This window comes from Eleginops maclovinus, chromosome 1 (genome assembly GCF_036324505.1).
Source record: "Eleginops maclovinus isolate JMC-PN-2008 ecotype Puerto Natales chromosome 1, JC_Emac_rtc_rv5, whole genome shotgun sequence".
NCBI lineage: Eukaryota > Metazoa > Chordata > Actinopteri > Perciformes > Eleginopidae > Eleginops > Eleginops maclovinus.
In genome coordinates this window covers 16,436,262-16,453,226 of record NC_086349.1, presented here as the reverse complement: position 1 = coordinate 16,453,226, position 16,965 = coordinate 16,436,262, and the positions used below count along the sequence as shown (strand labels likewise).

General features: G+C 40.1%; 1 protein-coding gene across 1 annotated transcript; it reads right to left on the bottom strand.

Annotated features, from left to right (window-relative positions):
* Positions 1 to 4,020: 4,020 nt before the first annotated feature.
* Positions 4,021 to 14,958, bottom strand: si:dkey-32e6.6 (extracellular matrix protein 2). The gene is made up of 10 exons (XM_063893799.1): positions 14,832 to 14,958; positions 14,534 to 14,685; positions 14,173 to 14,415; positions 13,839 to 14,073; positions 13,239 to 13,354; positions 11,531 to 11,663; positions 11,293 to 11,450; positions 10,994 to 11,133; positions 4,664 to 4,990; positions 4,021 to 4,255 (listed from the first exon to the last, which is right to left on the bottom strand). Exons 1-10 carry the CDS (start codon positions 14,956 to 14,958, stop codon positions 4,081 to 4,083), a joined length of 1,806 nt encoding a protein of 601 aa, XP_063749869.1. The 3' UTR covers positions 4,021 to 4,080.
* Between the last annotated feature and the right edge of the window lie 2,007 nt (positions 14,959 to 16,965).

Here is a 16,965-nt window from a genome sequence, read left to right as displayed (position 1 = left end):
AATATTATTACAACTATAACATTCAACAATGTTAGATTCCTTTGGATTCCTGTTATTTCTGTAAACAGTCTGGATAACAAAAAGAAAAACATGTCCTAGTGATAACATGGTGGTGTTTACTAAGGAAATAAGACCCAAAAGTGCACTGTATTTCAACTGTGTGTGTCTGTAACTGCCATGTATAATTGTTTTTGAAGACAAATTGCTTTTGAAGGCAATTTAGATGAAAGACATTGTAAATTAAGCCCTTTAGTAATTGTAGCAAAACATGTGCTAACACATGGTACCATGGGGACGCAGAGCAACGTTATTGTGGACCAGTAAAGAGCAACAGAAATGTATGCTTGTGAGGTTTCCTATCTATCTTTCACAATTTCTTTTCTATCTTATATTTAATGTATACACCCTAATTGTATTACATTGTTGGTCTGTAAAGATATTGCAGGGAAATCCCTGGTCCCGCTTTCTGGGTATTTTTAGCTTTTGTGTTCAGGCTTAAACTGGATTTTTCTGGCTCATATTGCTGGAAGTTTTATTATTAGTTTTTGCTGAGTCAATATTTTTTAAACCAACCACTATTAAATTGCATAACAGAGAGAGAGAGACAACATGGTGACACCACCTAGATCCTCCAAAATCATACAGAAAATGTAATTGTAGGACTGTGACTATAAAACATCTTTGCATCTTCTCACGGTTTTCTATAAAATTTGGTTTTGGCAGAATAAAGGGTTCTTTCTCATTAACTCTCTGATTTCGTCTCCATATTGCCAACACCCAGAGTGAGAGAGCCAGTTTGGCAAGCCTGACCATCTGGGAACTTTTCCGACCCTGCACAAAGTCGGCCACACAGACTTGAGCAGTCATCTACAGGATATACCTGAGCTCTGCTGCTTCAGTACCTTCAGAATCAGATCCTAATATTTTTCCTCGTAATTTCTATGATTACAAGAGATGACTGACAATCCTGCAAGTTGCTTTGTACGGTCATATGCTTTTGTTTCTCTCAAAGAGTGCAGTATCCACAGTGGCAGAAAAGGCGTGCACACCAGATCAATGCCCTGCAGGGGTGTTGGCAGCAGACAGAGTTTTGATAAAGGCCTTTGCAGATAACATTCCTCCTCTCACTGAGTCTGCTTCCTCTCGCCCACATTTTGTAGATTTAGTCTTTCTCTCCATTTCTCTCTCTCTCTCTCTCTCTCTCTCTCTCTCTCTCTCTCTCTCTCTCTCTCTCTCTCTCTCTCTCTCTCTCTCTCTCTCGCTGTGGTTCACTTGATTATGGTGTTGGTCTATAGCTGGAGGGCTTGGCATCTAAATTAAACTCTTTTTTGTCCTACAAGTGTTCAGCTAACGTGTCTCTAGCACACCCACTTGAGCTCTTGGTAAGGTGCTGCTTCAGAGTGAGTATGAGTGTAAGAGAGAAGAAAGAATAATATGGACCATAGTGTTGTTTTCTGTATTTTAATATTACAGCTCAATGAATGTTACTTCATAGTCATTAATGTTGCTGGCTATCAAGGATAAGCACATCAGGGCTGATGGCCGAGCGGTTCATTCTCTTGCACTGTAGCAAGCACATTCTTGTTGATCTCAAATAGTTGACCCTTAACACTGGAACCCACTCTCATGTTCTAGCAAAGAGACTGTCCCCACTCTTTCACCTTCCAGCTTTCTCCTTTCCTCACTTTATCTATTCATGTCTGACACCCACCTAAGTCAGGAAAATACATTTTGTGTTGCTTCACTGTGTGTGTACTTTTGATTTAATCAGCCAGAAATCTTCCAATAACAGAGGAAGCTGCTGTGTCCTGGTAGAACAGACAGAGAATGGGACAAGAAAAGCAAAACACCGCAGTACAGTCAACAGTCTAACAAACAGGCTCTGGCCTCAGCTTGACCGGACTCGAAACATCTGTTGGGTGTGATGAGACGTCAGTTTAACAGTTTAGTCGTGTCACACGTTCTATGATGGATTGTGCTGAAGTGGCAAGCTTGTCAAATTTGAAAAAACACCCCATGTGAAATAGCTGTGGAGAGGAGGTTTAAAGATTTAGGATCAAAGCTGGATCATTCATCTGTGCAGGACTACAAAGATGGGAAAGAAAAATGATGAAGTTTTGATTGGCTCTGCCTGTACGTGCTGGGACTGCAGTATAAATGTGAATGTGTAGTTTCTTAGACAGTAATGTGCTGTTTGCTAAATGACTGTACAATTATGGAGAATGGAGACTGCACCACATGCACAAGACTGAAAGCAGAAATCTAACATGTGATTACACGCCCATGATGAGAGTGAAAAGTATAAAAGTGTTTCTCTGTGTGTTCATATTACACATTCAAACCATGCATGTGCATGCATAATCTTGTTGACTGTCAGCTGTTTGCCTCTTAATAACCCAGCTTCCTTCTCTCTTTCTTATTAACTGTCTATCTCTCCCTCCGTCCTGCCCTCCCTTTCTCCCTCTGAGTGTGTAACTCTAGCATCTGCAGGGGACCTTCTGTTCTTCATTTAGAGTCTCCGCGTACTTGCTGTCTGTTGGAAAGCTATACCTGGAGCCAGATAGTCATGGCAGCCTGTAAATTACGACTTTGTACACTGAACACAACTCAACATTTTATCATTTTAATTATATCACTTACTCTAAGTGACATATTGTTAAGTGTGTCTTTGCACGAGTGGATTAAGAAATTAAAGACACTGCTGCTATTCCATCAGCCTTCATAAAATATATTTTGTATCTGCGGGTGATACTGCAAATACAAAAATGTTTGCAAAACAGCTCACTGTATTTTAAATAAGGGCATCTTAATGCCATGTCATGTGAAAATGTTCAAGAAAAAACAATAACGGAGAGTGCAACACAGTTTGTCTTTTTCTTTTGGCTCTATTGTGTTCTCACTAAGACTGTGTTAAGGGTACCTAGAATACAGACATGGCTTTCATTCACACCGCAAGACTCAAGCAGCTGAGATCATAGATATGTTGAGACAGAAGAATGGAGCATTGTACTTTACTGTGCAAGAGGAAAAGGGATAAACAGCAGAATATGAAAAGAGAGATACAGTGTTGGCAATAGACACCAAGACAGAGGAGAGAACATTGTGGTCCGGGAAGTCACTTTGTCAACAAGGTTGGCAGGACACCAGAGCTTTAGTGGCTTTAGTTCCCAAAGATGTGCTCCAGCTCTCTGATTCTGTCTTCCAGCCACATCCTATTGGACTTAACTAGATGTGAAATGCTGCTCTTCTCATGTTTAACTGATTGGCTTGAAGACTTTCTAAGAACAATCGCTTTATTGTGTCTCAAAACCAGCTTGGTTTACTCTGTCCCTTAGATAAACTAGCATGGCCCTTACCTTTTTTTATAGTCTTCCCTACTGCTAACCCAAATAATGTGCAGCCCCACTCTTCTCATGGACACAGACTTGCCCCCCAATTACTATACACACTCCTCCACATTTGGATGCCCCGGCTGAGGCCCCCCTCACAGTCAGAGGGACTTTATGTATTTTTGCTGAGCGGCTGGTGGTGGATGTTTATGTTGGAAATCATCTGGTGATAGGAAACCTGTGTGATGTTTATATTTTCTTTCCTAATGGGCCCCTTAGGTTCACACTGTGTCACCAGATATTTTTACGTTCTCCCAGTGACCCCCGTGCTGTAGACCCAAGATTGGACCCCCGTGTCCCTATGAAATCAAAACACACTCACATTGTTTCTACTTAACCTGACTAAAGGCTCCACCTGCAAGCCCCAGACTGAGACTAGGTTAATCCAAAGGTGTCATCGGACACCACTGCAATATATTATCCTTTTACATAATGATTATTTTCATTACTGTGTACATTACATATTTGCTTAAATACACACAAAAATGTTACTGTAATTATTCTAATCAAAACCGAGATGCAAGAGAGAAAGACAGGTTTTGGGAAAATAACATGATAGCACTGACTGACTATGCAAACTACATGATTGATTCTGTAATATCAGAAATATTGAGTAGTTGTATGCCATGATTATGCATGTACGTGTATTTGGGAATGTATCTGTCCCTCTAAGTTTGTCCCACTGTGCGGCCTATTGATATGAGTGCCCCTTTTGTGGATAGAGGACCAGTCCCTGAGCATCCGTGAGACAGGAGAAGGCATTTGGGGGAATCTTCTCCACCTCCAAAAGATTATTTTCCAAGTGGATGGAAGCCAATGTGGAGCCAGCATTACCAGGGTGGCACACTCCCCACTTCCTCACCAGCCTGCAACCACAACATACAGACTTTACATTTTCACATTCGACATCTGAAGTCTGTGCTGTGTTTCCACGCTTGGTGATTTTTTTAGCATCCCCAAATAAAATGCACAGCCGTTGTGTTTCTGCGTTAGATCAAAGGGGACAGAGGGTCTTGTAAATTTCGCAGACAGTAAGAAAGAAATATTCTTGGCAACAATCATCATTGTCTTCATCTTTATGCTGATGAGAACTGTCAAAATGTCTGTTTATATAAATGCTTTTTTATGAGACAGTGACAGTGCCACCATACCTTTCTTTGCTTCTTTGCCAAGCTTCTTAGAGTAATTTGCAAATGGAGATGCACCAGCAGAGCTCCTGCATTGTGAAAATCACATTAGACTTTTATTCAAACGTATAAAAAGTGTGACTCTACCTGATTTGGTTGTTGTCTAGTTTCAGCAACTGCAGGTTCTTGAACTGGCGAATGCAGCGAGGGATCTCTCTCAGATGGTTGTTATCCAGCAGGAGCTCACCAAGTGAGCGAAACGCTCCAACAAAAGAGAGCCGCTCTATACCCTCATTGCTCAAGGCATTGTGGGATAGACGGAGGGACTGTAGGGTGGACCGCATGTGACGGAAGGTGAAGGCGGTGATGTGACTGATGTTGTTGTGTTGGAGGGACAATTTATGGAGACGGCGTGGCAGATTCATCGGGACAGAGGTGAACTGGTTGTAAGACAGGTCCAACGACTCCAGGGTGCTGAGAGATAAACACAGAAGGATCATAAATAATAATTATAATGTTAGTCTGTTGGACTTTTGCTTAGTCCACTTCTTTGGGCTAGAATGAAATATCTCAACAACTGGATTATCTTGACATTGTTGACATACCAGAAGTTACGTCCTTCTATCTTTGGATTGACAGTACATTTGGTTCATTCATGTTTCCCTGACGATGTATTCTGTACACTTGTTGATCCACAAGTCTCTTTTAGAGCCACCATGAGGTTGACATTTGTGAATGGATTGCCATGACGTTATTGTGAAACACTTTGATATATATCATAAAGGAAAGGTGCTATACAGATAAACATTTAAATATGTCCAACATTCACATCAACCTCTGCTTTACATTGTGTTTAGAGCTAAGCAACACATTTTCACACGCCGACACGCTTAACTTAGATTGGGATCATGGGTAGCATTACACCTGCTTAACATCAGGAGCATGTTTTACAAGACTCTAGACTTGATATGATAATGGAGGCCCACTTCCACTCTTATTGCAGGGCTTTTAACTGCAGACTCCACATTGTATCGTTACAGGACTCCTGCATAGAGCTGTAGGGGGGGGAAAGGGAGTCAGGATTGCAGAGTGGGAGGCAAGGCTGCAGGGGAATCCTGTGGTGCAACAGGAGGGGAAATAATGGGCTCTTGGGGGTACAATGTGAGAGAGTGTGGTAATTTGTGGGGGGGATTTGAGGCTGAGAGGCGCAGAAGGGGTATGACAAAGTTTGTTTGGTGGAAAGAGAATGAAAGGCTTTATATTAAAAAAAAGAGGAGATTTCAAGGGTCTGAGGTGAAGATGCACAGGGGTTCAGCGTTTTTGCAGAAAAGATCCAACACAGCTGTTGTGAGTTTACAGCACGGCTCACTGCAGGATAGGAACCTCATTTCCTGTTCTTCTGCCATTCATAGACCACACTAAACAGCCAATGGTCACAGAACACCCTGAGTTGGCCAGTCAATGACCACACAGAGAAATGAAATGGGGACCAATGAGAAGAGAGAGAGAGTGAAGGATAATGGATGTGGAAGTCGCTTGGACTGGCATCTGTCTGACTGATATTTGGTGCCTCAGCATTTCGGATCCTCGTAAAGGTGACTAACAGAAAGACCCGTGCATTAACTTGGCTCCCTTGAACTTCACAGCTCCCAGGTTACATTAATCACTGCTGTGTTTGTGGGGATTGTATTTCCATGAGATGGATGACGTGTTTCAATAGGAAGGGGGTTAAAATCCCTAAATCAATCAAAATGTTGGTACATTAAGCATCTTCTGTTCATTTGTCAGTATCACAGGAAAGGTCATAGTTAGCATAAGGCCCTCATAAGTCAAACAACATTAGACCTTACGAAACGTGAGGCTGTTTACATGATGTTCTGCTTAACAGAGATGTAATAAAGAATCACCTTAAAACCACCATAAATGTTTTACAGAAAACAAAGAGGGAGCAAAGTGACAGATGTAACTCAAAATACACAAACCAAGGCTCACTGAACACCTGGGAGGCTTTTTTTAACCTACACATATTTTGTCAGTCATGGATTGCTGTAAAATGTGGTTTCTGCTTGATATTTGAACCCTGAAAACATATCACTATATGAGCTTCTCAGTACCAGTTCAGACCAGTTGTGTGCTGCTGATTTGTTTTCCAAATCTTGCCAGGAAGCTCAACAGCAGTCTACTGCTACTTAGCTCCACATGGTATTAATGAGCAGAGGGACACACACCACCCACTGGTACCTACGTATGCACACACACTAACACACACACTTCCTTGCACGTGCAAACTAATTTGAAGAAAAAGCCTAATGCTCACAGACACAACGATGCGTCGAGAATATATTTATAAAAGAAACATGTCTCAATTTCAAAAGGCTAATACGCAAATAAATACTTTAATATATATTAGCAAACAGGGATCTCTGTCTCCAAGGTTACATCATTACTTCACTTCCTAAACATTTACAGAGAGGCACGAACCAATTACATATAACCAAATGTTTGTGTCAGGAGTAATCAAGCTGACCTCTGCTCCTCCTCAGGTTATTGGGTTCTAATGGAAACCAGCACAATAAAGAAGCGCAAGTACACAACTAAAATACACAGTTCCATCTGAGTCCAACCTGCCAGCACTACACAAGCCGGATACACACTTTGGCAACCTATCTAGGATAGGTAATGTATCAGGGCAGAGTAACTGTGCCAAGCAGGACAAAGAGAACAAGGCTCTGCTTTAAAGAATTGAAGGATGGATGATAGCCGACATGCCTTCAGCTACATCGAGTCATTATAGTGCAGGCTTCTGTGTGCACCTAATTATGAACATACTGGTAAGCTGATATCTAGGAGTACACACCAGCAGACTGAAGAACATATGGATTCATTTAAACAGAAAATGACTTGAATAATTTGCTGCAGTGGAACATAATGATGACTGCCCATCCAATGTAAGTATCTGTATGTGGTGTAACATACTTTTCAGACTGAAAACTCTGCCATTCCAAAAATGAAACATTTCTAACCAAAGAGGGAACAACTTAAAAGTAATACAAAACCTAAATCAAGCTCACTTGACATCCATGTAATTCTTTTGCAGAGTTGGTGTTTTTTTGAGTGGTGGTTTGTGATTGTGAGCATATTGTTTCTCCATTTGTCCAAGCTTTTTACGAAACCAACTTGTGACTGTATGAGGATATAATAGCTGTCGTTCCAAGTCTTATCAAGTTTATAATCAACAAGCATCTTTGTTGTGATGATCACAGACCGGAACCTGTGCTTACATGCAGTCGGTCTGAGGTATCAGCTAGGATGCATATACACAAAGGTCCTTGCTGTCAAAATGACACAACTAAAAAACATAATTAATAAAGTTATTATCTGATCAGCCAAAACCACAATTTATTTGAACTCAAAATAAAATAAGATAAGACATCACTTCTCTGTCACTTTTTAATTAATACTGTGGTCAGGTTTTACTGGATAACTCTAAAGCTGATGACACATTTACTAGTCTGTTATATTGAGCTGTAGAACACAAAAAGTATTACGTAATCCAAGCACACAATCGACATTATGAAAATCTTACCAATAAAATGTTTTGACAGCGTGAATAAAAACTGCAATTGAAAACATCTTACCCATGACGTTACATTTTTGGAGCAAATTGTATACAGCTTTCATGAGGGGAAGTAATTGAAAGCATGCTTTGGTTCTGTCAGTGAAGAGTGAGGCTGTCACCTGGCAGCAGGGATGTGATGACTGGCATATTTTGATTGACTGGATGAAGAGAAGGTATGGAGGCATTTGAGACTGTGATTGGAGCTGACAGGTTCATAACGAGCCAGGAGAGGATTTTTAAAATGTTTTAACGTGCGACTGTGTGTTTTTAAATGTGCGACTGTGTGTTTAAAAATGTGCTAGTTTTTCCCTAAAGGTGGCATCATAGAGTACAGATCTAATATCAGTAAAACTTACTTAAAGTATTAAAAGTACTGAAAGAACTGTCATCCACAAGAGCTAATTTAATGTATATTACGAGATTTCATAATTATGAATAACCTTTTATGATATGTAATTAACATTTCGATGTTGTAGTCGATCGAGGTAAACTTAAAATCTCCCAGTAGAATGAAGATTTACAATTAATTGAACAACTATTTCATCCATTCATATGTATCAATTATATTTGCCATAATATATCATATGTGCAAAGATTTGGATTTGATATTGAATCTGTTTACTATATTTGGGTTGTTTAACAATTTTCTAGCCTCTTGTTGTGGCAGTGTCCCTTGCTGCACTACCACTCCACATTTCCCTTGTTTATCTTATTACATCTTTTTTTATCTCTTAAAATAATGATAGTTTCATCATTACCAATGCAACGATTTTCAGGGGGGGGGTTCAGTTTAAATCTGATATATATTTTATTGTATAGCTTTGGTGTGAAATGGTAAAATCAAAGTAACAAGAAACTAAAGCTCAAATGGAGTCAAACAAATCCAATACTAATCCTTAAAAAATGTGGAGCAAAAGTACTCGTAATTGTGCGCACAATGGTCACACACTGGAAACCTTTGTAAACACACCCAGATGAACAAAAACTAAAAACAGATCTGGGATTAATTAAAATAAACTGAGTGTAAAAAAAGGGATCTCATAAATTGAATATCGGAACACTTATATAATCTATAATAATAAAGGCATTCAAACCCAGTGCTGACCATAGGAGAGATCTGTTAACAAGGCAGATAATGAGCTGAGATGCTGGCAGTCAGCCTGTCCTGCCTGAAACAAATCCCAGGTAACCTCCACGGGTACCTCCGCTGCAGGGGTTGAATCCCTGAACCCCAGCAGGAGGCAACAATAACACTGGCTGGGTGTGTGACATGGAACAGAACCAGCACACTGCAGTTTATTTTATCCTTAACTTCTCAATGCGTTTCAATCCCTCTCTGTATATTTCTCTTCACACTTCTGCAGGGCTGATAAATACATTCTGCACAAGGTTTTTCCCTGGATTTAATCATTATATGTGTGCATAATGAAATATAATCCAACCACAGGGAGGAATATTGTTTAATGCCACTCAGGTCTGGCTACTGACCTTTGCCCTTTAATGTTTCTGCTCATGCTGTGGTGGAGTTCGGGTCAAGTTAAATTTGTCCCTACTCTCTTGTCTATGCTCAGGGAAGCTTTTAAATGAATGACCAGTTCTTAAGCCTGCAGAGCCAATTGGAGGACCGCTGCTCAAACCACTAATGAGGTCAAATGTCAGATGTCAAATACATTTGCGTCACAAGTCAAGCGAAGGCTCAGAGTGTTGCGTAGTCACATCATCTCTCTGTCCCTCTTTGTACAAGGTTTGGTCTTTTACTGTATACATTTGTGTTATAGATTTCATTATTTCTTCAGATAAACTTCCTCTAAATATATTCTCCCAATTTCACATTTTTTGTCTCACATATTTAACTCAGTCGGCACAATCTAATTTCTCTCCAGTTCCTGTCTTTAACTTTTTTTTTTTCACTCACTTTTCCCTGAAGCTCCTACTGTGGTTCACAAGGATCCCAGGGAGCGAAGAGAAAAACCCACAGGAATTCACTATATTTAAACAACAGGCACACACACCACCATAGACACACATTAAGACATACGTACACAAACAGACACACAGTTGCCCTCATCTCTCCCTCATGCGCCTGCTCTTCCGATTACACAAGGTCAGCTGTCATAACTTTTGTGTGTGTGTGTGTGTGTGTGTGTGTGTGTGTGTGTGTGTGTGTGTGTGTGTGTGTGTGTGTGTGTGTGTGTGTGTGTGTGTGTGTGTGTGTGTGTGTGTGTCCATGCTATCTAAGAGAAAAAAATGAAGAAAACTAGTCATTTTTGAAGTAGTGATCATGATCTTTTTTACATCTTAGTTGGAGGAATTTAAATTCACCTTCAGAGATTTTTTTACTGATATACTTTAATAATCTTACCAATGTAAAAGACTGGGATACCCCTTGGCTATAACCAATTTTGGTCTAATTTGTATTTTATTGTAGGATAAGAGAACAACACTGAAGCTGCTTGTTTGTCTGTTTTGATCAGTCTTGCAGGCTACTTATTGTCAATTGCTGTAGTTTTGTTTTGTCTTTGATGTAGCAGTTTGTAAACTATTATATTTCTAAATGATATACTGTATATAGCTAGATGATCTTTGATTGTAGGGTGGAGAGGGAGGGAGTGGGGAAATTAGTATCGCCTCAACACATGTTGAAACTAGAACTTTTAATGAATAGGTTTTTCTGATGGTTCTTTTAAATCGTTTAACTCATAAAATCTATAACTGGGGATAAACGCTCAGACATCAAAAATGATAAGGAGAGTTTTTGATTTGAATCCAAAACAACACCAGTCCACCCTCTTGTGGCTGATGGAGAAACTGCTGCACATTATTGTTAAAAATAAAAAGCTCAGGATGGCCAGACGTACTTGAGACGGGACCAGGCCTTGGTAGCGATGCCTTGCTCATGCAGCAGGTTGTGATTCATGTCCAGCACTCTCAAATGGACACAGCCTCTCAGTGCCTCCTGTGTCACCTCCTCAATCCTATTTTCATTAATCTCCAGCTCCTGCACAAGAGAAAACACACACAGAGAGAGATGTCTCATTTGGGTCAGTAATTCTTGTGTCAGGGACTACCATGAGCACAATTCTGAATCCCAGGTTCCTCCTTTGGCTAATCCTAATGTATTTTAGGGAGGATGTACAGCTAAGAGATATCATTGCACCTGCAGAGAGGGAGGAAGGCCCAGAGGGAGGGAACGAAAGTGGTTGTTGTCCAACTGGAGGATCAGCAGTTTCTGTAGGGGCCTGAAAGTAAGCGGCGACACACTGCCCTCATGGAGTACATTTTCCTCCAGCTCCAGATTTAACAGGTTTGTCAAACCTAAAGAAGAATAATAAGTTACACAATTGTCATAACAGCTGTTTTTGTTCAATTTAAAGAGTCACAAAACCCAATCCTACCTTTAAAACAGTGAGGGGTGAGTGTACTGAGCTGGTTGTTGTTAATTCTGAGCTCCTCCAGTGATGGTGGCAGCGCTGGGATCCTGGTTAGCTGGTTGCCATCTAGGTTCAGCTTCTTCAGAAAGGTCAACTCCTGCAAGACACGCAACAAAGAAAGGGGTTGGAAAGATAAAAACCAACAAAATAGATACTTCTCTTCAAAATCCATAATTTTCTATCCCGGCTCGCCTAGAAGGACACAATCACAGAGTTCACAGAAATAAACCAAATCTGTGAATCTCAATATGTCATCTGGCTCCTCCTGGCTCCTCAGTGAAAGCCACTGTGGTAGATGTGTGTCAACTAAAAGCAGTGGACTGAATCTTTTTGCAGCATCCCTCAAGCCAGTCCATCACTCCTCTGTCATTACCGTTACGTGAGCAGCAAAATCAAGAAGAAAAAAAAGATTTCCTCCAAAAATAATTCGCTTTTATTCTCCATGTCATTGGCTGCAGCTGTGTCTCAACAGGTCTGTCGAGCCAATGCTGTGAGAGTGTGCTGATGTTAGCGTGTGATGATTGGTCAGAGTGTGGTGGGCTGCCTCGGTGTGGTCAGGATCTGAGCTTGGCCTGTGGTCATTTAGAGGTTAGACCAGAGGTTATTCTTAGTGAGGATTAGTTAATGCAATGTTCAGTGCTCTTTTATTACTGTAATGATACAGGAAACAGCCTGCTTTTTATTTTAATTAGATGCAAAGTTAAGTCTTAAATTGTCTTGTTACTCAGAAACTCATTCATTCACATTTAGCAAAATGCTAATTCTCCACAACAGGGAGCTTTCTGCATCATTATCAGACCAATTCTACACATGCTGACCTTTTCCACCTATAATAAGGTGAATAAATAATAACAGCTGCAGTCAAAACCTGCTTGTCTAGACTGCAATAATAACATTTGCAGGACCAGCAAACAGTGAGCTTTACTGCTTTATATCTTTATTGATAAATGACCTTTAACACTTCGGTGGCTAAAATAATTGTAATGAATGAGGGACTAACCGTTGGTGGATATTTGATACTGATAAGAAAATAAATCTTAAATCATAGCTTATATAATATTTATTTTTATAAATATAATTTTAGCTGAAAGGGTTTGTAACCAAGTGTGTGATTTATTTCCCTCATCTTTGTATAAAATAAACTTTTTCCGACACTTGGCCATCAGAAAAAGTGTTGAGTGATTTGAACACCACCTAAGTAGCTTCATGTAAAAAACTTAAACAACGAACTTAGTATTTCAATTGAACATGCTTGGTGTTTTACCTGGGCTCTGCCTCTCCAATTTTTAATGACATGTGATTACACTAAGTATGAATACAAGATTAAAGCTCCCGTTGTAACACACCCTTAGCAGTAGGTAGAGCAGGCTGGACCGGTGCTTCAAGTCTGGAAGTGCAGTTTTGAGACTGCTAGCACTGCAGGTTTTTTTCAGTTTGAGAATATTGAATGGATCTGGTTTTGGCTGCGTCACACTAATGCAGCACATCACTATAACTAATACACTTTAGAACATTGCTGTATAGCAAGAACAGGTATCACCCAGTAGCAAAATAATGTAGTAAGTAAGATGTATATCCAAGCATGATTAGACATAACACAACTTTATAGGTGTGTACGTGCAGATGAGTATTAGACTGTGCAAAGACAGTGATTAAGAGAGGTGTTACTCACAGACAGCGGGTTACTGCTCAAAGACTCATCATTCAGTGTGTTTTTACTCAGGTCCAGCGTGTCCAGGTTCGGCACACCAGAGAAATCTTGTGGAGTGATGATTCTGATGTTGTTCTCTTTAAAGACAAATCACATGGTAAGATATATGATGTGGCATGGCACCTGTAGCGGTTGTATAAGACAGAGATGGTAGGAACTCTCACACCCTCAACTCTCTCACATGTAGATTAATCTGTGCACAAACTTTTGTTTTGATGTATTTTAATAATATAAGTCCACTTTGTTATTTGAGCTTTTATATTTAATATTGTTTAATTTCACATTTAAATAGTTTGTATTACTGATTGGATAAGTGATTTTTTTCTGGGTTAATGACATCACAGTTCTCATTAAAGCCACTGGACACCTTAATGAATAATATGATTTAATAATAAACCATTTTATATGTAATCAATATCACAGCTCTTTTACTTTTTAGAGAGTCTGCTTTAATTCTGTACCATCCTGCAAAGACACAAACAAATATACACATACAGACACACACACACACACACACACACACACACACACACACACACACACACACACACACACACACACCTGCCATGTCCAGGTTTGTGGCCAGCAGGTTGTTGATGACTGGCAGGTGAGTCATGCCGACGCCCCTACAGCTGATTTCTCTGTCAGCAGTCTGACACTCTCTAAGAGGAGACTCTGTAAAGCTGGAGTATGTTTCTGTTTGATTGCTGGGGATCTCAGTTGCCTCTTCTTCTTCCTCCTCCTCCTCTTCCTCCTCTTCCTCCTCTTCCTCTTCTTCCTCCTCTTCCTCCTCTTCCTGATGCAGAATATTGAAAAATAAATTACAGCACAAAAGTACTTTCATGGATTATTCAAAGATAAAAAGCAAAACAGCACCCTTAGAAACAAATCAAACCTCCTCTTCCTCTTCTTCATCGTCATCGTCATCATCGTCATCATCGTCATCATCATCATCATCATCATCGTCATCATCGTCATCATCTTCTTCTTCTTCTTCCTCCTCCTCTCCTGCAATCTCTTGATCCATAAGTCGTCGCTTTTCATCATGAAGCTCCTTCAGTTCAGTCATGAGGGTGCCGCTCTCCATCTCTCCTTTCCCACGCTTCTTCCAGCCCGTCAGAGGATCCCCCAGCCCTGCCTGCGATTAACAGCCTGAAGTCACTCACATGATTCAACAGAGAACACAGGTGAAATATTTTTAAATAAACTGCCCACATGGAAGATATACATTAATGTGTCAATGGTAGGTGTCATACTATTCTATAGGCAGTAGCTTCCACTGCGTTTGCGTGCTTCCTCATCCACCAGACACCTCTTCTTTGTCTGGCCTCCAGATTCCTAAAATCAGCTCCTTGATGGTTCCTCTGCTGCTCTGCCTCCATCTGGAGATGCTCAATCCCATTCTCCTCTTCACCAGTCATAAACCAAAGCACAAAAAGAAAATTAAAGTCTTGTACGCTAAATAATGTCAAGCTATTTTAGTTTTTAAAACTCTTATGTCAGACAATGCAGACATAAATAGGCAGCTTTTGAAAGAATAAAAAATAAACGTACCTGCAGGGAGGGTCCGACTTGAAGCATATGTATCTAGTAAGGTCACTCCTCGATCAACTTCTGTTTGTTGAACGGTTGCAGTTTCTAATTCATGTGACTCAGTAGAGGTTTCCAAGTATGCATCCATGTCCTGTAAAGAGTTTTGTCTGCAAAAAACTATGCCACACAGACAAGTGAGCGTGATCCAAGCCGCTGTCATCTGCATTGTTAAATGTTACTCAGTTTGAGCTTTTTAAGAAAGAATTCCAAAACGTTTAGATCTTCAATGCTGAAGCTACGATGAAGAAAATCCAGAGAAAGGAGAGACTGTAATGCCAAAGGGAAGAAACAGTGGAAGAATCTGTGGAATAAAGTGTTAAACAGAGACAATTTATCCCTGTAATCACATGTAGCAAAAGCTCTGGTGCAGTTTCTGTGTGAAAACACTTTGCATATGTCCCTAACTCAGAGTGAATGCTTATATGAAGAGAGAGCAGGAGGAAAAGGAATATCTAGGAGGCGGAGAGGTAAAAAAAATAAACTCTCACATTGTCAACAGAGGTCCCCGTTTCTTAGCACCATGAAAAACACAGACCCGCCCTGCTAGCTCTTGTCTCCTAACCGTTTCGTAACTGTCTGCTAACATCAGGTGGAAAACAGATATTTGTGGAGGAGATGGAAGATAGACAGGTGGCAAAAAAAACAGATACTGGAACACAGTTTCATACAAATGTGATAAATTCTAGTCATGTGGGTTTGTGATCCACTGTCAGTTTTAAGTCTTCCCATGACTGAATCAGATTGACCTTGGGTCATTTCCAAACAAGAAACAGGGTTGGTAGACAGTTCATGCCGGAGCCAACCTTGTTTGGCTAAGCTCCACTAGCATCTATGTATGAAAACAAACATGACCTCTGAGAAGTGGACAATGAACCCGTTTCACACACTGTACAAACAATACTGTTTGTACGCACATTAACTGTGATGCTTACACATGTCGTCTGGATGGTGTTCATCTTCACACTCAGAGCTAAGCAAAGCAGGTGCCACTGGCTGAGTGTTGAGCCAAGTGGGATTTTCACTGTGGGGTGAAACCTGCAGACAGCCCCTTTCTATTTGGTTTATATTTACAACTCTAAATATTTCATGTTTGTTTTCATGTTCCAGAAAAGAGATTGTGTCAATAACAATGATGATGTCTAATTCAATTTTAATAAGGGGTTCATTGTATGAAATTATTCATGACTGCTTTAGTTTTTTTTCTGTACAACATTAGAATCCCAAAATATTCCAAATACATTGGACAAGTTAACAGTACACGGTGAATCTCTCAGAACACAACCTGCTCTTCCAAGGTAAACAGTGATGCCTCCAAAGACTATTCATTTGGCTCTTGACAGGGAAGTGCAGTAACCACTAACCACATTCAACCCCTTGCTTAACCTTAGTCTGACAACACCCAGGATTAATAGTTTCCATAGCTGAGAATGTCAGAGGCCTACGATTCAAATTTCAATACATCACCTTATTTCGTGACTGTTTTAAGACAAAGGAATTTTTCGTTCTCTACCATCATACCACAAACCTACTACCTTATTTTAAAAGCGTCTTTAAAAGTCTGACCGGTACAAGTCCTCAAAACATGTATGAATGAGGTATCTGAATAAGCCACATGTTGCAAAAGAAACTAGTAGTAGTAAAACAAAGTAGTCTACAGCCTCACAGCTCTGAGATTATACTTCTGTGTACTGTACAGTTTTATTTTAGATAATTACCAAAGTTGGCTGTCCATCATACTGAGGTTTGTTTTTTGGTACATCAACGATGTTCACCATAAATGTTGAGCGCCTTAGCATGCTAACATTTACTAGCTAGCAGAATATCATATGCACAGATGATCTGGTTTGGAATTTGTTTGCTTCTATAGTAGTCTGTGATAAAACTATCAGGACAAGGTGATATTTTGACCATATCAAAAGATCAGCACCAAAGTCATGAGGGCGAATCCTCTTGGGACACTGAATTTGTGCAACACATTCCCAAAAAAATCCAGAACAGTACAAGATGAGGTGCCAATCAAGTAGATGAATAAGAATAAGCAAAAGCTAAAACCTGTAAAGTAAACTGATCACTTAAGTCATATTCTTCAAAGTAT